At 38.0% G+C, this 21541-nt stretch overlaps 2 protein-coding genes across 2 annotated transcripts; both read left to right on the top strand.

The window, feature by feature from the left end:
- The first annotated feature begins 1049 nt into the window (after positions 1 to 1049).
- On the top strand, positions 1050 to 1648 carry LOC123037348 (zinc finger CCHC domain-containing protein 7-like). Its single transcript, XM_044457478.1, has 2 exons — positions 1050 to 1568; positions 1624 to 1648. Exons 1-2 carry the CDS (start codon positions 1059 to 1061, stop codon positions 1633 to 1635), a joined length of 522 nt encoding a protein of 173 aa, XP_044313413.1. The 5' UTR covers positions 1050 to 1058; the 3' UTR covers positions 1636 to 1648.
- A 2965-nt stretch (positions 1649 to 4613) lies between these two features.
- On the top strand, positions 4614 to 15282 carry LOC108039019 (LIM/homeobox protein Awh). Its single transcript, XM_044457488.1, has 6 exons — positions 4614 to 4823; positions 10255 to 10436; positions 12316 to 12533; positions 13502 to 13723; positions 13933 to 14058; positions 14520 to 15282. The coding sequence occupies exons 1-6, from the start codon at positions 4614 to 4616 to the stop codon at positions 14579 to 14581; spliced, it is 1020 nt and encodes a 339-aa protein (XP_044313423.1). The 3' UTR covers positions 14582 to 15282.
- Positions 15283 to 21541: the final 6259 nt, after the last annotated feature.

Genomic DNA, 21541 nt, shown 5'->3' with positions numbered 1-21541 from the left:
AGGCAACCTTACGCCCGATAAACTATCGATTGTTAATGTTAAGCTAACATTAAGTATAACATAATCTTTAAGGAAGCCCAATGTTAATCATTCTTGGTATATGCATTGAATAAAGCGGACGTGTTATAATAAAAAGTGCCTAAAGTATTAAATATACCGGTCCTCTCACAAATTCAGAAGTGGGATAAATCTACGCAATGGACGATATAAACTTCAACAATTTCTCGGTTGTTCAACTAAAAAGATGGCTTTCCGCGTTGGGAATGCCAACTCAAGGCCTTAAGGCCGAATTGATGGCTCGTCTTGGGCGTGTTCCTCCCGAGGAGCGCGGCCAGGCACCACGCGAAGACGCCAACCCAAATTCTGGAGAAGATCAACCCGCTAACGAAGAAGAAGAAGTTCAAGGCGACGCCTCCGCCCATCAACTTCAGGGCGCCGAGGGCAACGTGAACATCGCACCAGCGGCTTCTCAGAGGGTGTTCTCCCGAGATGCCCTTGAGCAACATGAACTTTTTGCCATCATAAGGCAGCTGCAGGCAGAAGTAAGTGCGCATCGCAATTTGTTGCAACAAGCGCAGACACGTGGCGCCGCACAACAACAAGCAGTTGACAATAGTGGCAACCTCGGAGACTCGAACATTCTACCGCGGTCGCAAATGCATGCATCGTCTGGCAACCCTACCAGTCTGATCGTGCTACCGACCTCAGACGACAATGCATCTGGTGGCGGCATTACAAGCTCAAACGTTTTGCCAGCCCTGCAAGGCCTTGCATCGAGTGTCAACAGCAGTGGTTTGGCAGTATTCGGCTCAACGAACAACAACACCGCCGTTTTCAACGCCGACGGAGCTGCCAGCCGAGCTACATCAGCAACATCGTTATCTTTCGCCAAAGAAGCAGCCATAGACTTTGACGAAAACATGTGTGCTCGCATCTGGGTGGAACACCTTAAGAACATTGGTCAAGTATATGTTTTGGCCGACGACTGTCTAAGGATGCTGTTCATCACCAAGCTGAAAGGAAAGGCACAGCGTTGGTTACACGCCAACCCCACTAGAATGCTGGAACCTTTCGAGAGGCTATGCGAGCAGCTGATTATGGCCTTCGGGCAAATGTCTTCAAAATCCGAGCAGCGTCGCAAGTTCGAGCAACGGAAATGGCAACAAACCGAGCGTTTTGCCATGTACTTCGAAGACAAGATGATGTTGGCTCAACCCATCAACCTGGAGACAGATGAGCTTTTGGAACAAATCATCGAAGGAGTGCCATCAGCCAATTTAAGGGATCAAGCACGCATTCAACGATTCGCCAACCCGGAGCAGATGCAGCAAGCCTTCGCAAATATCTGCCTCCCGCAGATAATCGAGACCAACGCAGCGAAGAAGACATCTAGGGAGGCCTCTGGAAACAACGAATTGCGCTGCAGAAACTGTAACTCCAAGGGCCATTTCGCAAAGGATTGCCGCAAGCCAAAAAGGGCTCCCGGATCTTGTTTCGCATGTGGAGAAATGGGGCACTTCGTAGGGCAATGCCCTAAGAGGAAGAGCGCCAGCGACAACAACAATTATGTAAGATCTATGCAAATTTATTTCGTTTCGTTTTCTAATGTACCAATTATTGCAGAATGTCTCATAGACTCAGGCAGCGCATTTCATTTATAAAACTTTCCAAAGTCCCATATGGAATACACATTACTAAAGTTAAGACTTCATATTTTGGTATAAATAAGAGCCAACTTAATGTAAAAGGAAAAACTTTGTGTTTTATCATGAAGAAAGGAATAAAAATTTGTTTTGATTTAATAATTGTCGCTGATGAGTCCATGAGCCATGATGCAATTCTGGGAAGGGATTTCATGGATATCTTTGGTTTAAGCATTAATCTAGACACCCTTGACACTATTAAGGATAGTAGTTGTAATATTAACAAAAATAACTCACTGTCTCACACTTGCAACTTGAACCTTTATTGTGGAACGAAGGATCAACGACATAGAATGGCTGATTTATCTGAAGATGTTTGTACGGATTGTCTAGGACATTTAACTGGAAATGAAACTGTTAAGGAGCAACTGTTAGGAAATGAAACTGTTAAAGAGCAACTGTTAGGAAATGAAACTGTTAAAGAGCAACTGTTAGGAAATGAAACTGTTAAAGAGCAACTGTTAGGAAATAAGACTATTAGGGAACAATTAATGGAAGGAGATACTGTTGAGAAGCAACTCGTAGGAGAAGAGACTGTTAAGAACCAACTATTAGAAAATAAAACTTTTAAGGAGGAACTGTTAGGAATACAAACCGAAAAACTGACAAAGAGCATTTTAGCAGAAACGTTTGATGAGGATATGTTAGGCATCAACATAGTTGATGATCAATTCCCGGATTATAGCATTGGTAATGAAATCGACTACGAAACCAAGTGCAGGTTTGTCAAAATGTTTAAAACGTTATACGGTACTGCAAAAAGACCAGAAATACCTTTTATCAGATGTGAAATGAAAATTAACATAGAAAAATCGAAGCCGTTTAGTTGTTCACCTAGGAGACTATCATATAATGAAAAGGATCAGCTTCAGAAAATGTTAGACGAATACCTAGATAAAGGCATTATAAGAAATAGCGACTCGGAATATGCTTCCCCAATCGTGTTGGTAAAGAAGAAAACTGGTGATCTTAGATTGTGCATAGACTATCGCAAGCTTAATAAAGTTCTAATAAAAGACAACTATCCTCTGCCTTTAATAGATGACCTCTTGGATAAGCTAGTCAATAAAAGTGTATTTTCAAAGCTCGATCTGAAAATGGATATTTCCACGTATTCGTGAGCAATGATTCGATAAAGTATACGTCTTTTGTGACTCCTTTAGGACAGTTTGAATTTTTGAGGATGCCCATGGGAATAAAAAATGCTTCAGCCGTTTTTCAACGCTTCGTAAACAAGATTTTTTCCGATTTGATCAGAGAAAATAAAGTTATTGTATATATGGATGACATAATGGTAGCCAGCACAGATATAGAGGAACATTTAAGTACATTAAAGGAAGTATTTATACGTTTAGTTAATAATAGGTTAGAGCTGCGGCTGGATAAGTGTGAGTTTATGCAGTCAAGCATAACATATTTTGGATTCTTCATAACTAAAAAAGAAATAAGAGCAGATGATGGAGGTCTTGATGCTACTAAAAACGTTCCGATTCCAGAAAAATTACACAACGTTCAAAGCTTTTTGGGTTTATGCTCATATTTTAGACGCTTTATAAAAGATTTTTGTATTCTAGCCAAGCTACTTTACGATATGTTAAGAAAAGATAAGGACTTCACTTTTAAAGATAAAGATTTTTAATGTTTTTTAAGTCTTAAGAAAAAATTGAGTCCCCTGTCTTGGCTATTAATGAGCACAAAGACGATGTCGAGTTACATTGCGATGCAAGCTTTTTAGGTTTCGGGGCAGTTTTAATGCAAAAGAAAGGGGATAGACAATTTCATCCCGTGTTCTATTTCTCAAAGCGAACAACAAAAACTAAGTCCAAGTACCACAGCTTTGAGCTAGAAACATTGGCTATCATATATGCCCTTCGCAGATTTCGAATTTACCTTCATGGAAGGAATTTTAATATAATAACCGATTGTAATTCTTTAACCCTTACTTTAAATAGGGTCGACCTAAACCCTAGAATTGCCCGGTGGGCACTCGAACTTCAAAATTTTGATTACGAAGTAGTTCATCGATCGGGAAATAAAATGCAGCACGTAGATGCTCTAAGTAGGTGTCATATATTGACGATTGAGGCCAATAGTTTTGAAGATAATCTGTTAATCTGTCAATCAAAAGATTCAAAAATTTTACAAGTTCGAAACCAGCTAGAGAAAAATCAACTTAAAATGTTTGAAATGAGAAACGGGGTCGTGTACAGAAAATGGAACGACGACAGATTGTTATTTTATGTCCCTGAAGAAATGGAGAGTCATATTTTACATAAATATCACAATGAACTTGGACACATTGGTAGAGATAAAATGTTAGACGCTATTTTAAAAACATATTGGTTTGATAAAATGAAAGAGAAGTGCAGTAGTCACATTGAAAATTGCCTAAAATGTGTTGCATTTGCACCAAAAACGGGGAAATCAGAAGGTTTTCTGCATAGTATTCCGAAAGGGGACAAGCCATTCGAGTTGCTGCATATCGATCACTACGGACCAGTAGATAAAGGAAGAGCAAATAAACACATATTTCTGATTGTAGACGGGTTTACTAAGTTCGTAAGACTGTACACAACTAAGACAACAAATACAAAAGAAGTTTTAAAAGCATTAAGCGACTACTTCAGGGCTTATAGCACACCAAAGTCGATTGTATCAGACAGAGGTAGTTGTTTTACCTCTAATGATTTCGAACAATTCTTGTCTCAGAGGAACGTAAAGCACTTGAAAATTGCAACAGGGTCTCCACAAGCCAACGGACAGGTGGAGCGTATAAACAGGAGCATTGGCCCTATGATTGCAAAACTTACAGAACCAGAAAACGGTGCACATTGGGACACAGTAATTGAGCAAGTAGAATATACCCTTAATAACACTGTACATAGAAGCATTAAACAGATCCCGAGCAAGATGCTTTTTGGTGTTCAACAGAAAGGAGAGATCGTAGATGAGCTTAGAGAAAAATTAGAGGAAATAAAAGATACGATTGTTACTGAAAGTTTAGAGGAAATTCGACTAAAAGCAATAGATAATCAAAATCAAGCACAGGCATACAATAAAACTTATTTTGACAAGAAAAAGAAAAAGGCCAAGGACTACGGAAAGGGGGATTACGTCATGGTAAAAAACTTTGATAGCACAGCAGGAGTTGCGAGAAAGTTGATCCCCAAGAATAAAGGACCATATGTTATAGCCAAAGTGCTTCGGAACGACAGGTTCTTGTTGCAAGACGTTGAAGGCTTTCAAGTATCGCGAAATCCGTACAAGGGTGTCTGGAGTGCTCAAAATATAAGACCATGGATAGGAAAAAGGAAAACATTGTAAAACTTAAGATTACATAACCACTTTGTATTAAGATAAGAGTATTGTAATTAGCTTTAACTTTAGTTTTAAGAATCTCAGGATCAGGGGATCCAAGTCGCAGGACGGCCGAATTGTAGTAGGCAACCTTACGCCCGATAAACTATCGATTGTTAATGTTAAGCTAACATTAAGTATAACATAATCTTTAAGGAAGCCCAATGTTAATCATTCTTGGTATATGCATTGAATAAAGCGGGTTTTATAAAAAAAAAGCCTTAAAATATAAAAAATACCGGCCCTCTCACAAATATTTGTAAACATTTAGCCAATTTATGGAGCGTGCTCGTATTATGGATATGGATGCTTTTATTCCACTTTTTCCACCTTTTTTCAGCCCAGATCGTGGGCGTTTGTTGGCCGCTTCCATTCATAAAGAGCAGTTCGTGCGGCCATTAAATAACAATCAGATACGATGATCCCAACTTAACGCCAAACAAACGCCGACGTGTAAACTTTTTGGTAGTCATATTTTAGCATAATTCAATATATTAAGCACAAAGCGTATAAGGCCCACGCAAACACAAAAAAGTAGCTCTAATTAAAAAGCGATACGCCTTTTTCGAAAGTCACCAGCGGCAACCGAAAACCAGAAAAAATATATATATATTTATTTGACAGACGCCCGTTGAAAATTTTCATGCCGCATAAATCAGCTGAAAAAGAGTTTACACAACAAAAATATTGGAAATAAACCGAAGCAGCCTTCGCTGCAATTTGTTGTTGAAAAGCAGCTTAAATCGAGAGATCGAAAGGCCTTAGGAAAACATTTGCCAAAATCCGTTCAAGTGACAAGTGCCCAAAGTCGTTGTTATAACAGCTTCGATATCGGTCGAAAGATATTGTGTCCGACAGTCATTGTTTAGTTTCTATCTGTGTTTTTTTTGGGAGCACAACATTCTCACGGCTGGAAGATGACAAGTCACAAGCGGAGAAACCGATTGAGTGCCAAGGGCTTTTGTCATCAAGCCAGCCATCCATCCATTGATATGGCAATCGATGGTGGTTCGGTAGTCCCTACGATGATCGCTCAATTTGCGCAATGACGTGAAAGATAATCAATCGATCTTCTAGGCGTGTCCCTCTTTTCTTGGTTTTTTGGGCCCTGAAGATGATACAGTTCTTGACTCCCGGCTACCGGTTGCAGTATCATCGCAGTATCGCCGCTTCTTCCACACTCTTTTTGGAACTCAGTTTCGAGCACCTTGCCACATCCAGATATTTAGATCCCTTTGGAATGGGGAGGATTATAAACTTTATTGCATACTCTTCATGTGTCTTTTATAGTTCTGTCTTGGCCTTTTGTTTTTCCCACTTTTATACGACTGCCAGCCGGGGTTATTTACGACATTTCGAGCCAAAAGTTGCAAGGTGCAAGTTTTAGATTGTGGAATTTTTATGAGGGCCTCGCTTGGCATAGGGAGTGCTTATATAACACTGAGTATTCGTAGCAAATAATAACAATAAAAGGTAGAGAACTAGCCCCGGGATCCCACAGATAACCATGGAGATATTTTATCGCACATTGCGACCCGCAGAGAGCCGGCGAATTCATCATCTTCTATCGGTTCTTAAAATCTTTGCCACTTTTCGCTTGGCTAGATGAGGGTCTTTACTTGGTTTTCAATATCTTCATTATTGGATTTAATTTAAGGATTTATAAGATTTTGAGTATCTGCCAATATTGTAAAATAAAATAATGTGTTCTTCAGTTATTTTAAAAAAATTGATGAGCCGATAAAACCTAATGAATTGTGCCAAAGTCGACTTCTTTTGCCAAATTAACTATGTGATAAATGTAACTTCCCATCTTCTCAATCTCCTCGCCATTTTTGGCCTACTAAAGCCATTTTCCGCACTTCATTCTGTCACCCAGTCGGAAAAGTTTCCACGAATTCTAAGCCCACAAGAAACCCATTTGAAATTCATGGCTAGATTTATGCATCTCGCATTAAAACGCACACACAAACCGCAAAAGGCTCACGACACTCACGAGTAAATTACAGTCAAATGACATGCTCGCCAAAAATGCCACTTCAAATGTGTCCTTCTGCCCGCTCCCCTCCCCCTTTCCTTCCCTTCCCTTTCCTCCTCTCCCCACCCCTCTCCGCATATCCTCCCCTTATTTCTGTCCTTCTGACAACTGACATATTTTCAAAAGTGGGCATAGACATGACAACAACAGCAATTGCATGTGTATAACCAACAAGCTGCAGGGAATTCGAAGTGCGATTTCGGGTCCTATACACTTTAAAATATATTTCATAAATTGTTTTGAATATAATGGAATTTTAATTTTGCAAAACAAATAAACTGTACGACTTAACATTTTTAGTTTTTAGAATTTTATGCCCTAAGTGATAAAAGACACTTCTTACAAGTTTATTTTAAATGTATAGTTTTCCATATACTTATTATTATTTGTTATTATATTACAAATCTACTTAAATCAAAGGTATTTGTTAAAATCCTTCACAAAAAGGACCAAATGCTTAGAAAGATGGAATTCAATTACGTATTTTATTAAAATTTAATTTATTTTAAATTCAGAATCAGTAATAATAAAACCTGAAATATCCTACCTTTCTTGGTATCAAAAAATGTATATAGGTATAAAGGCTTGTATTTTTGTATACAACATAGTCAAAGCTTGTTAGTCCTTTTTATAATTTTTATAGGCCATTTGGATTTGGTTGTGTTATGTTTTCCGTGATATAAGTAATTCGCGAGGCTTATTTTTCCGAGTGCACTCAAGTCACTGTCTCAGCCTCCGTTTTTGTGTGTTAAAACGGGCGTTGGGAAAACAAATTGCTGAAAACACCCCTCGTACCGCTCTCCCCCCTCCCCTCCTCTCACCTTCCCTTCTCCCCCCTTTCCCTTTGCCACTAATATTCGGCCTTGTTGTTGGTTGTGTTTTTCGGGCGCGCAATGTGAAAAGTTAAACGAAAGTGACAGGAAGGGAGATGGGAGAGGGGAGAGGAAAGGTAGGAGGGATATGGCAGAGCGCAGGCTCGTCCGGGAAAATCGGGGGGTTGAGGGGTATTTGCGGGCTTCTGTGGGTTTCTGTGGGTCGGGCACCGCTATTAAACGTGTCACACACTCGGCGGAGTTGAAAAGTTAAATGGCAGCGGCTGCGCGGTCGGACGGCCATGTTAGGATGTAGTTATGTTATTTCATGTCCGCGGAACACGCACAGATACAGATACCGGCTCACATGTTGCTCTTTCTGACTTGTGACGGTGGCCATGTTGCATATTCGGGCCTCAACCCCCCGAACACAGATACTAGATACATTTGTATCTGATAGTTTGCGGCCCGTCATAAGTTATTCTCATAGATATCTATTACCCACGGACTGCTGCCGGCCTTTTTCCATCTTCGGCATTGTCTTATTAATTGCCTTAGTCGCAAATGGCGGGCCCTTTGATCGGGTTATAGTCTTATTCACGGCCCAAGGTCTTATCTCGTATTTATTTGTATTTATTCTCCGGCGGCGCGAGAAGAAACGTATTCGTCAGCTAAGTTAACAACAAGTTGCCATAAGTTAAACGGCAATTATTTGTGCCAACAATTGTTTTGTCAACGGCAGTTACCAAAATAGGAGCGTATTTTCCCTGCCTTTTTTTGATTAATGGAAAAACTTTGCATTCGCCTTTCTCTGCCTTTTTTTATTAATGAAATGCCGGCCATTAATTAAACGTTTAAAGTGCCGAAAGGAATTGCCTTTTGTATGCACATCCGTTAATACAAATTTCAGTCCGAAATTGCACATCATAATCAACAATAACCAGATCGAGCAATTGAAATTGTTTTCCCATCAAAGGAAAGATAATGAGGAGGCATTAACACTGACTGAAATGTTCTTTGATGGGCGACTTATGGTGGCAAGGATAAATAAATTGATCAAAACCAATAAAGTGTGAAATATATTGAGAAAAATGCATTTTAAATATTTAAATTCAAAATCATTTGGAGAATTTTATTAAAGAGTTATTGCTTTACTATATTTTTAAATTATTTGTGAATTTATAGAATATAATTTTAAATAAACACTCTTATAAATTATTTAAAGTAAAAGTAAACAAATAATTAACAAACTGATTTATTTTCATGTTGTATTTTATCTTTATTATGTGATTTATATAACATTATTATTTTAAAGACTTAAAGTGTACCTTGTTACGTTAATCCAATTGAAATAAATTATTTATTTATTTATAAAATATTAAGCCGATGGTTAGATTTATTAGCAAGATTTCTCTTAACGCAGAGTGATTTATGTATTCCCTTAAAACAAATTCATTTTTATTTTAACACCTCCAGTTCAAAAAGTGACATTAATTGACTACCAATAAAATGATGGCATCATATTTCAGTTTAAATTATTACAAACAGCCTGCCGATATTCCCTATTTATTTTCCCATTTGTTTATAATACCTTCCTAATTAAAAATGAGTGCAATGCGATGCAGATTTTGCGGCTGTTAAAATATTTGTTGAATTCAACACTTTGCGGGCAGCACTAAAAAATCAATTAGGAAAGCCACAATCTAAATAATACTCTGCGGATTACTTTTTGTTTCGGTGTCTTTTTGTACTTTATGAAACGCAATAAAATTTGTTCGAAACACTCATTTAAAACGGCGTAACATGCAGGCGAGACATTGAATATTCATAAGATCGATCTTCGGATGGGTCGATAAATTTCACATTTCGGGGACTTCGGAGTGAAGCAGTTGCCGTCGCCGTCGCAGCAACAATAACAACTGATATCGCCAACAACAATTAGCATAACATTTTTAAATTTATGGTTCAATTTTCGAAAAGAGCGAATCGGAAAAAATCGAAACAAAACAAAGCCGAAAGCGAAAGAAACTCGTCTTTTGTGTGGCTATTGAAATTTGTTTAATATACATAAGTTAAATGCTGCAGCTAAGAAATAAAACAGAAGCCGCCGGGACATTTGCCAGATTTATTGACCGATTTCATTTGAAGGCACAACAAAAGAAGAAACAAATCCGACGGGCGCTCCGATTTCAGATCAAATCGCTTTTCGTATAGGAAACCGATCCGGTTCTCAGGTGTGTGATATAAAAGACTGCCCAGAATTTGCATTTAACTTGTATAGAAAAATAGGCTAAACCACAATATTCAACACTATTTAAATAGCTATTTTCTATATATTTTCCAGACTGAGCTGCGTTCCTGCGCAGCGTGTGGGGAGCCAATCTCGGATAGGTTTTTCCTGGAGGTCGGCGGCTGCTCCTGGCACGCCCACTGCCTCCGCTGTTGCATGTGCATGTGCCCCCTGGACCGCCAGCAGTCCTGCTTCATCCGCGAGCGGCAGGTCTACTGCAAGGCCGACTACAGCAAGTGAGTACTGATTTAAGAGCTATTCAAAAATCCAGAACATAATCATTTGCTTTGGATTTAATGTATTAATAAGTCAGATTACAAAAATCAGTCTGAATTATTCATAAAATTATTCATATTCTGTGAAAACTGAGACACTTATCAATAACTATTTCTCAGAAAAAAGAGCTTAAAGATTCATGTCAGTAACATATTTTTCCACAATCGCAAAGCGTTGTCTGCAATCAATGTTTTAATGTAGTTAATTTAGTTTAAATTTATGCTATACACGTATTTTCTTTCTTAACTTAATTTCTTGCCTCCTTTTTTGAATAAGAAAATATTCTAAAAGTAGATATTCTAGAGTTTAATAGATTCCGAATATTTAGTTAATTTAACTTCGGAATAGTTCGATTATGAAGTTAAATTATACATTAAAAAAAACCTTAAATATTCAGAATTCTTTGGTAGACAATACTTAATAAATTTGCAGAACAAAATCTCATTCAGTTATTTAAATATCCCTTCATGACATTTATTCTTCTTATGTTTGATTGGTATACTTTTTATGTTCTACTTTTCCCACTGTGTAAAAAGCCCGAAACCATCTGTTTGACTCGAAAAACTGCCCCTATTGAACTTTCGAAAATTCCAATTGATTTTCCAACTCAATTGGGTATGTGCACAAGTGTTTTCCGGATAGTTTCCCACACATCTTCTGTCCCTCTAGTTAATTGTAATTGTAACAATTCGACAGTGTTTGCGACTTAATCCATAAAGTCAACAGCGACAAAGATGCGGCCAAAACGTAACGAAATGAAAACTTTACGGGGAGAATGCAACTTGCAAGCTAAAGTATCTGGCGGATACAAAAAGATACTGGAGAGGAGGTTCAGCTCAGAAAGCAGGGGGAAGCGTAGGAAAACGGTGTCGACGTCGAACGAAATGAAAATAAACAAACAGACGCGCCGTGAGATGCTGTAAAAATATTTATTTTTCAAGTTAAGAATTTTAAGTGTGCATTGCCCGATGGAGACATCATCCATCCAGCATCGGCATCGGCATCCCATCGTTTTGAGCCCATCCCGAGAAAACCCATCCACATCCGAGTCATGCTCCAACCATACATTGTTGTGGCTGTTGTAAAAATAAGCTTAAAAGCTAACAATAAGCCACCGAAAGTTGCCGACTCATTTGGAAAAACGTTTGCAGGCAACCACTTCCGCTTGGAAAGCGCTGCGGCACACAGGAAAATACTCAGCCATATCGGATTGATAAAGTCGAGTCTTATTTCACTTATACATTGTATTTGCATCTCAAAATTAATCAGAAATATTTGCTTTGATTCTGATTCTTTGAACTCATTTTGCTTTATTCTTAAAATATTACAACATTAAGGAGATCATTTATATTTGAACTATGATTAAGAAAGCGTCGGTATTAATTTTAACTGGGAACATTTATACATTGAATTTGCATCTCCAAATTAATCAGAAATATTTTCTTTGATTCTGATTCTTTGAACACACATATAATAGTCATTCTAAAGTTGTTTAATGTTTATTTATTAAATTTCAAAGCCAAAAATATATATAGTTTGTATTTTACTCAGTAAAATGTTTGTATATTTGTATTTGCTTTATTAATAAAATATTATCAACACTAAGGAGATCACTTATGTTTAACTATAATTGAAAAGCTTATGTATTCATTTTAACTTTTAAACTCCATATTTATAGGAAGACAATCCTAATTAGAGATTTAAGTATTCCATATTTTTTAAGATTGAAGATTTAATTCTTTGCAGAACTCTTCTGTGAATAAGTACCTCACATTACCAAGCATATGTACAATATTTTAATAGCCCAACTGATTGCGATTTCCTCTCGTTTAATTGCAGAAATTTCGGCGCCAAGTGCTCGAAGTGCTGTCGCGGCATCTCCGCCTCGGATTGGGTGCGTCGGGCGCGGGAGCTGGTCTTCCACCTGGCCTGCTTCGCTTGCGACCAGTGCGGCCGCCAGTTGTCCACCGGCGAGCAGTTCGCCCTCATGGACGACCGGGTGCTCTGCAAGGCTCATTATCTGGAGACGGTCGAGGGTGGCACCACCTCGAGTGACGGTTAGTACCTCATTTTAGTGGCATGAACATTGCCCCGTTGGGGAACAAAACGGGGGGCATAAAAACAAGTTGGGAACATGCTGCACGCTTCGGCGGCAGAACGGTTGCCGATTCGGGACGCTTCACTGTGAACGGTACAGTGAAGCCGGGGCCAAAGTTAAGCGCCAGCCAGTCGCCACTGACGAAATCGTGTCACACTCGTAAAAAACAACTCTCCACTTGATTTTTCTTATATTTTTTTTTTGTTCGGAGGCGACGTGATCGGCTTGTGAATGTCGCAGTCGTAGTTCCAGCCTATCCCCCCTCCCAAAACCCAAAACCCCATCTCCAGACCCCATCTCCTCCCTGGAAGAGACCACCGTGTCCGGTCCACAGTGGCCACATCTCATAAAGCATTACAGCAGCAGCAGCTCTATAAACCATAAACACTTTTTGACGTTTTCAATTTGGCCGACTGTCAAAATGCTTTTAGACCAGAGCCAGAGTCACCGAGAAAGACCTTTAGGGCTTGTAAACAGAATAGAATCCCCTTCTTTGGTCGTAAATATAATAATAGCATTTTTTAAATAATTAACTTAGTAAAGTAATATGTTAAGTCAAACAGAATAGAATTCCCTTTTTTGGTTGTAAATATATTAATAGAATTTTTAAAATAATTAACTTGGTAAAGTAATATGTTAAGTCAAACAGAATAGAATCCCTTTCTTTGGTTGTCTATATAATAATAGAATTTTTGGTAAAGTAATATGTTAAATCAATTTATTAAGTTTAGTGAAATTGGCTTAGATGTCTCATTTGTTTTAAAGCAATATATTTGAAATGTCTATTGTTAATACAAAACTATTTTATTCAGTTAGGTTCTTAAAAATATGTTAACTATGGCCATTTAAAAATCTTTCTAGTTCTAAAATACCCTACTTCTCAATGAGTATTTTCTGATCACACACTTATTTTTCCTACAATTCCAGAGGGCTGTGATGGCGATGGTTATCACAAGAGCAAGACGAAACGGGTGCGCACCACCTTCACCGAGGAGCAGTTGCAAGTGCTGCAGGCCAACTTCCAGATTGACAGTAATCCGGATGGCCAGGATCTGGAGCGGATCGCCTCGGTGACCGGTCTCAGCAAGCGTGTGACGCAAGTGTGGTTCCAGAATTCGCGGGCGCGTCAGAAAAAACACATACATGCTGGTAAGAATAAAAGTAAGTAGTGGATTAGTGCCGCATGCCCGTCCTGCCCCCAGAAATCCCCTAGAAATCCCCCCCAAAGTAGAACTCGACTAGCCAGTATTCAGTATCCAGTCCCTTTCCCCCATCAAAAGATCCTTACAAGTTGCTGACACAGTACTTACAATTTCTTCTGTTTTTTTCTACTTTCAACAAACGATTTTTGATTGCAGTACGCGAACCGGAAGGAAGCTCATTTGCGCGTCATATTAACCTGCAGTTAACGTATTCATTTCAGAATAACGCACAGAATCCAATGCATATGAACGGCTCTAAAGCGGGTCTATACCCGACTCATGGTAAGGAATTCATAAAGATATCTTAAAGAAATAATTTTGAGTCAGGGGTTAATTAGAAAAATATGTTTAATACATGGTGGGTTTTTATTTAAATTATTAAACAACCTTTGACTTAATGAGGATACTTACTTGCTCAATTTGTTAGATTGTTAAGTAATACCATTATGTATGTATTGTGTCATCTCATGCATAAGCTTAATCTTAATAAGATTATATGTTTCAAATTAAAAGTTTATTACGATTACAATTTATGAGCGTTTGACAGCGCGGAAATAGCAATTAAGTTGTTTCTTTTGATTTCAAGCTTTAATGCCTTGTTCAAAGACTAAACTTTTGATAGGAAAACTCTTAAAGATATTTATAAATTAGTACTTACTCTATTTTTGGGACTGTAATTAATATTTTTCTAAGCCATATCGAAAAAAGTCTAATAAGATCTTCCCTACTTTCTCCTCCCGCAGAATCCTCCATGGACGAATTGTCGCAGGACTCGAGTGTGCATTGCATGCCCAGCGAGGTGTGACTAGAGCAATCCTCGCCAGCTCGGGCACACCGCTAGCTGGCCTCCCTCAAACAAAAACGTCCTTTCCTAGTCAAAATTTTATGTAAAGCGTCCACGAAGCAGAAAATCACAAAACGACCCAGAGAAACAAAAGAGAATTAAGCCCCGTCTCGAAAAGAAGTCCCAGTTTTTAGGCTTTGAGCAAACCAAGCGAACCCAACGCCAACCACAGTGAAATCTCATCGCAAACAACACAGCAAACAAACAAACATACATTCCTGCATTGTAGTGTAAGAAGCTGCAGCTTAGTTAATTTAATTTAAATGAAATTTAAATTTAATTTAGTTTAATGTTCAGTAATCGATAAGTGTTTCCCCATCATTCAACTCGAGGATTGATAACTGCTTGCCAAGGCTCCTGTAATATATTTATGCGTATGCCTAACCGATCATTGTCGTATACCTACCATGAGAAACGTTGTTATTGTTTATTTTCTTGTTTTTTAAATGTATAAAAATCGATATAAATATATATATTTAGATCTATAGATGTATCCTAAACATAGCTGGCCAGGCAATTTGTAAATAGTAATCATAGCCGAAATTGATAAGCAAAGCAGAAAACAGTAAAGAGATGAAATTACACAGCTAAAAACTAACATTTAGTTAACAGAAATTATAAAAATACAATTAAAGATGAACCGAAATCAATTAAAAAAGAAAAACAAATTAAAGAGAAAACAACTTTTTCAAAAACAAATATTACTTGTGTTGTTCATTAATTTGGATTGGAGTGGTGAATTATTTGGGTTGTAAAGAAAAAGGTAAAGCTGAACAAATATTTTCTGAGTGTTTAAGAGTACGGTAAGCTTCATAAAATATATTCCTTTTAAATTATCTTATAAATGTTTTACGATGCTTATTTATTAAGAAAATATAAAAAAGAATAAAAGAGTCCCCAGAAATAAAATTTGTGCAACATTTTCTTTTATAAACACACTTTATTTGAATTATATAATTTAAGAACCGATATATCTAAACTAAACAAAATATCTACATACAGGAATGCGGTAAGGACATCAGGATCAGCTTTGTGAAGGAATTGCGCCGGGTTTTAGTGTCGCCTTGAAGGATATCCAGGATTTTTCAGTCGTCGTCTCCCATTTTCCACCTCAACAGCGAAGAGTTATATTAAGCGCTTATTATTTTATAACTTAAAATAAATTAAGCTAGTTTCTATGGTCTAAGATTATTCTAATTGTTTATTAAGTCTTTAAAATATAACATTTATTGTATTATCCATTATTTTAAATAAAATTTTTTTTTTCATAATGTTGGTTTTTATTGGGATTGTATTTTAGGACTTTGGGATGAGAGATTTTTTGCAGAAAAGTGGCCCAAAACCTGGACTTCTAAGCCACTAACTTTTCTTACAGACATTCGATTTCAAAGTGACTTACTTCAAAATGATTGTGGTTAAATTCTCTAAAGATCTGCGTTTCCAGTTTTTTTGTATTTTGGGGTCGATTTTCCGTCATTTTAATGATGTTACCCCTTTCCAAATTTTCGAAAAATGGCTTTGCAGAAAAGTGGCCCAAAACCTGCACTTCTAAGCCCATAACTTTTCGTACAGACATCTGATTTCAAAGTGGCATACCTCAAAATGATAATGGTTTAATTCTCTAAAGATCTGCGTTTCCAGTTTTTTTTTGTATTTTGGGGTCGATTTTCCGTCATTTTAATGATGTTACCCCTTTCCAAATTTTCGAAAAATGGCTTTGCAGAAAAGTGGTCCAAAACCTGCACTTCTAAGCCCATAACTTTTCTTACAGACATCCGATTTCAAAGTGGCATACCTCAAAATGATTGTGGTTAAATTCTCTAAAGATCTGCGTTTCCAGTTTTTTTTTTGTATTTTAGGGTTGATTTTCCGTCATTTTAATGATGTTACCCCTTTCCAAATTTTCGAAAAATGGCTTTGCAGAAAAGTGGCCCAAAACCTGCACTTCTAAGCCCATAACTTTTCTTACAGACATCCGATTTCAAAGTGGCATACCTCAAAATGATTGTGGTTAAATTCTCTAAAGATCTGCGTTTCCAGTTTTTTTTGTATTTTGGGGTCGATTTTCCGTCATTTTAATGATGTTACCCCTTTCCAAATTTTCGAAAAATGGCTTTGCAGAAAAGTGGCCCAAAACCTGCACTTCTAAGCCCATAACTTTTCTTACAGACATCCGATTTCAAAGTGGCATACCTCAAAATGATTGTGGTTAAATTCTCTAAAGATCTGCGTTTCCAGTTTTTTTTTGTATTTTAGGGTTGATTTTCCGTCATTTTAATGATGTTACCCCTTTCCAAATTTTCGAAAAATGGCTTTGCAGAAAAGTGGCCCAAAACCTGCACTTCTAAGCCCATAACTTTTCTTACAGACATCCGATTTCAAAGTGGCATACCTCAAAATGATTGTGGTTAAATTCTCTAAAGATCTGCGTTTCCAGTTTTTTTTTGTATTTTAGGGTCGATTTTCCGTCATTTTAATGATGTTACCCCTTTCCAAATTTTCGAAAAATGGCTTTGCAGAAAAGTGGCCCAAAACCTGCACTTCTAAGTCCATAACTTTTCTTACATACATTCGATTTCAAAGTGGCATACCTCAAAATGATTGTGGTTTAATTCTCTAAAAAACTGTGTTTTTAGTTTTTGTTTTTTTTGGATCGATTTTCCGTCATTTTATTGATGTTACCCCTTTCCAAATTTTCGAAAAATGGCTTTGCAGAAAAGTGGCCCAAAACCTGCACTTCTAAGCCCATAACTTTTCTTACAGACATCCGATTTCAAAGTGGCATACCTCAAAATGATTGTGGTTAAATTCTCTAAAGATCTGCGTTTCCAGTTTTTTTTTAATTTTGGGGTCGATTTTCCGTCATTTTAATGATGTTACCCCTTTCCAAATTTTCGAAAAATGGCTTTGCAGAAAAGTGGCCCAAAACCTGCACTTCCAAGTCCATAACTTTTCTTACACACATTCGATTTCAAAGTGGCATACCTCAAAATGATTGTGGTTTAATTCTCTAAAAAACTGTGTTTTTAGTTTTTTTTTTTTTTTGGTCGATTTTCCGTCATTTTAATGATGTTACCCCTTTCCAAATTTTCGAAAAATGGCTTTGCAGAAAAGTGGTCCAAAACCTGCACTTCTAAGCCCATAACTTTTCTTACAGACATCCGATTTCAAAGTGGCATACCTCAAAATGATTGTGGTTAAATTCTCTAAAGATCTGCGTTTCCAGTTTTTTTTTGTATTTTGGGGTCGATTTTCCGTCATTTTAATGATGTTAACCCTTTCCAAATTTTCGAAAAATGGCTTTGCAGAAAAGTGGCCCAAATCCTGCACTTCTAAGCCCATAACTTTTCTTATAGACATCCGATTTCAAAGTGGCATACCTCAAAATGATTGTGGTTTAATTCTCTAAAAAACTGTGTTTTCAGTTTTTTTTTTTTTTGGGTCGATTTTCCGTCATTTTAATGATGTTACCCCTTTCCAAATTTTCGAAAAATGGCTTTGCAGAAAAGTGGCCCAAAACCTGCACTTCTAGGCCCATAACTTTTCTTACACACATTCGATTTCAAAGTGGCATACCTCAAAATAATTGTGGTTTAATTCTCTAAAAAAACTGTGTTTTCAAATTTTTTTTGTTGTTGATCATGTCTGTATGTCCGACCGTCGGTTTTAGTTATATACGAATCGGACGAGTGTATGGGAACTGTCGAAAAATGTATCGAAAAATCTTGCTGGCGTTTGCTCGCTAACTTTGTGCCTATGTTACTTTTCCTACTGCTCTTGAAATAGGGATTTCGCTAATATCTTAATTTCTATCGGTTGCAACGTTTGCCAATGACAAGCGATCTCTTTGGGCAACACTCGAAATCGATTTCCGGTGCAGCCGATCATCAACCTGTACCCAATGAGCGATCATTTAAAGCATCTGCCGCAGACAGTGTGACGACGACTTTCGAGCACGATCACACCGAGCTTGAGTTTAAGGTTGAGGTTGAGGCTCCCATTCCCAGTCGAATCCTCATGGTGGGGTTTATGGCCACTCGAGCTGCCAGTCATGTGGCTGGATTCTAGTGTTGCACTTCAGGTTCCCCGAGCTAAGTGCATCGAGAAGAACCGAAGGCATTAATTGAATTATAAGCCTAGATTATGCAGAGGTTTCCTGCCTGCCAGCTGTTCGGATGAAGCAATTTGTGTGGAGATCATCATCGCGATGATCATGCTTATTGGGATCGAAAGTGGGTAAAGGTAAAGGCAAATGTAGATGTAAAGGTAAAGGTAAAGGTAAATGTATATGTTAAGGTAAAGGGATTCGGGATTTCGAATGGGCATGACTTGGCAGGCTCTGAGGCCCTGCACTTGTTTGTAATTCCTGTTGTTGGTTTATAATTGTGCGATCGCATTGCAGACGAAAAGGGCTTTCCATAGCACGTTACAAAAATATCAACAAATCGTCATCATTAATAATGATCACTTCGGTCTATGGTTGCTGGTACACTTGGAAAAATAAAGAAACAAAGATTTTTGGAAACTGAACTTGTGTTAATGACTTTCTTTTCCAAAAATAAATCAAGAAGTATTATTAAAACTATAAATCTTTGCATGCTTAAAATATTATATATTTTTTTCTATAAATGTTCAACATATTTATTAATACGAAAAAGTTTGGTTTATTTTATAATTCATCTAAATAAAATGAGGATCCATTTTAAGGCCTCCTTATTGTTCAATCAATTAGTATAATTTTTTCCCAGTGCACATATATTGTGTGTATTTTGATTGTGTTTGTGTGTGTTTATTTTTCGGACTGCCCGGTTCATTTGTCAAATTTCACCGCGCCCCCAAGAGATCCCCGGTGGATATATCTCGAGATCTGTTGGTCGGATCGGATCGGATCGGATCTCGTGTTGTTGCCGTTGTTATTTGAGCAAACATTCAACACTTGAGCCGAGAGATTTTCGTGGCCAGGTCCAACAACTCAATTCCCAGAGGCCCCCTTCCGCCCTTCCCCTTTCCCCCTTCCCCCCTCCTCCGCTGCAGCAATGAAATTATGAATGATGTGATACTTTTGCCATTGAGATGTTTTCACAGTCGCGCGGCTCATGACATGCCCCGGCCATATCTTATTTGCTATATCTACATCGCCTGCGAGATTGGAAACTGGCAACTCGAGTTGCTGGTTGTTGGTTACTGGATGTTGGTGGCTGGTTTCTGGTTGCCAGTTAAGAGTTAAGAGTTACCCCTTTCCCCATCCCCATTCCCTTCCCCATCCAACTGCTGCTGCCGTGTTTGTGTTATTTCTGCTGGAAATGAGCGATCGCGTGCAATAATTTGTAGACGACTTCGCTGGCGAGGGACGGCTTTCAGCCACACAATCCAGTATTCACTGTCCAGAACCCAGTATCCAGTATCCAGAATCCACAATCCAGAATCCAGAATCCGTATTCAGAATCGTTCCTGTTGCTGCACATGCTGCACATCATTTTTCAAAATCATTCAAACACTTGTTAAATATTTTCTTAACCGATTGATGATGATTGTGACTCGCCGAGGTAGACTCATCATCCCGATACAAAATTATTTGTGTTTATCAATAGACTTGCGCTGAATAAAGGTCCGAAGTCTCGAACTCCGTTTCAATGTCGGTGCAGAGAAAAGAATTTATTTAAAATCTAATTAATTCTTGTGATTTGTGTTCAATTGTTATGGAGAAGATTTCGATTTTCGAATAACGAAATGTAGAAAACTTTCTTACCATTAAGGTAAAAAATATTGAAATATTATTTCAGCTTGACAGCCTACCTTAATAACTAAGTATTTAATTTTACATAAGTATTATGTCTATTTAAAAAATACAAACAAATTTTAAATTGTGATTATCCAATCTATATAAAGATTTTTTTCTGTGCAACCGTCAAAGGCATTGACTTATTACGATTTTGTTGGCCTTTTCACATCCACGCTGGCCCGCTGAAATTAATTGATATCTGTGGTATGCGCTTTGTTGGACTTTGATGAGCGGCGGCCCTAAGTCTTCGGTTTCCAGTCTTCAGTCTCCAGTCTTCGGAACTCCGTTTCCAGTCTTCTGGCCACTTTGGGCACTGATGATCGATTACAGAACGTGCCGGAGTCGTGTCGAGTGGCCATTGAAAACGGGGTCAAGAGTTGTGGCTGTGCCATTCGGTGATTGGGTATGCAAATTTTAGCAGATGCAATAAGCATTGTAATTCCTGGCCATTGGCCCATCATCACATCTCAACCTCCCCAACTGCAGTTCCATCATTCGTGCGGATCATCCATCCGTCGAGGAGGTCCCGTCCAAGTTCGATGAAGTCCGATGAAGTCCGACAAAGGGAGCCCGCTCCTTTCAACACTTTCGAACGCTTTCGACACCCAAGACCAACCTCATCGAATCCGAGTCTGAATCCGAGTCTGAATCCGATTCCATGTGCGTGTGACTCACGCCGCTTGGCATTTTAATTGATTTTGGGGGACGCAAAAATCTTGTGCCAAAATCCTCACAGTCACCACACGACCCGCTGGCACACGTTCTATTGGCATTGGCTCGCCAGAGGCGTACGGTGCCCGTTTAGCAGGGGGTTAGCCCCATTTATGGACTCAGAAAAGAAGAGTTATTGCTGAACAAATGCAAGAAAATAGTGTCATAACTACTCATTTCATTTGGAGAGTAACAAAACTTAAGCAATATTATGCATGCAATTTTTAAAGAGTAATAATAAATTTATAATCTTAAGCAACATACCCAAATCTATGTGTTATAAAGTCTTGGAAACCTTTAATCTCTATCAAAGCTTAAAGTTCTCTTAAACGATTGAGGACTTCGTAAGTTTGTCATTGAAATTCTGTTAATTCTAATACTAAAGCAAAAGATTTTAACTATTTTTAAATTAGGTTTAGTAAATTTGT

The sequence above is a fragment of the Drosophila rhopaloa genome, unplaced genomic scaffold (assembly GCF_018152115.1).
Source record: "Drosophila rhopaloa isolate 14029-0021.01 unplaced genomic scaffold, ASM1815211v1 contig_159, whole genome shotgun sequence".
Taxonomy (NCBI): Eukaryota; Metazoa; Arthropoda; class Insecta; order Diptera; family Drosophilidae; genus Drosophila; species Drosophila rhopaloa.
This window is presented reverse-complemented; position numbering and strand designations above follow the sequence as displayed.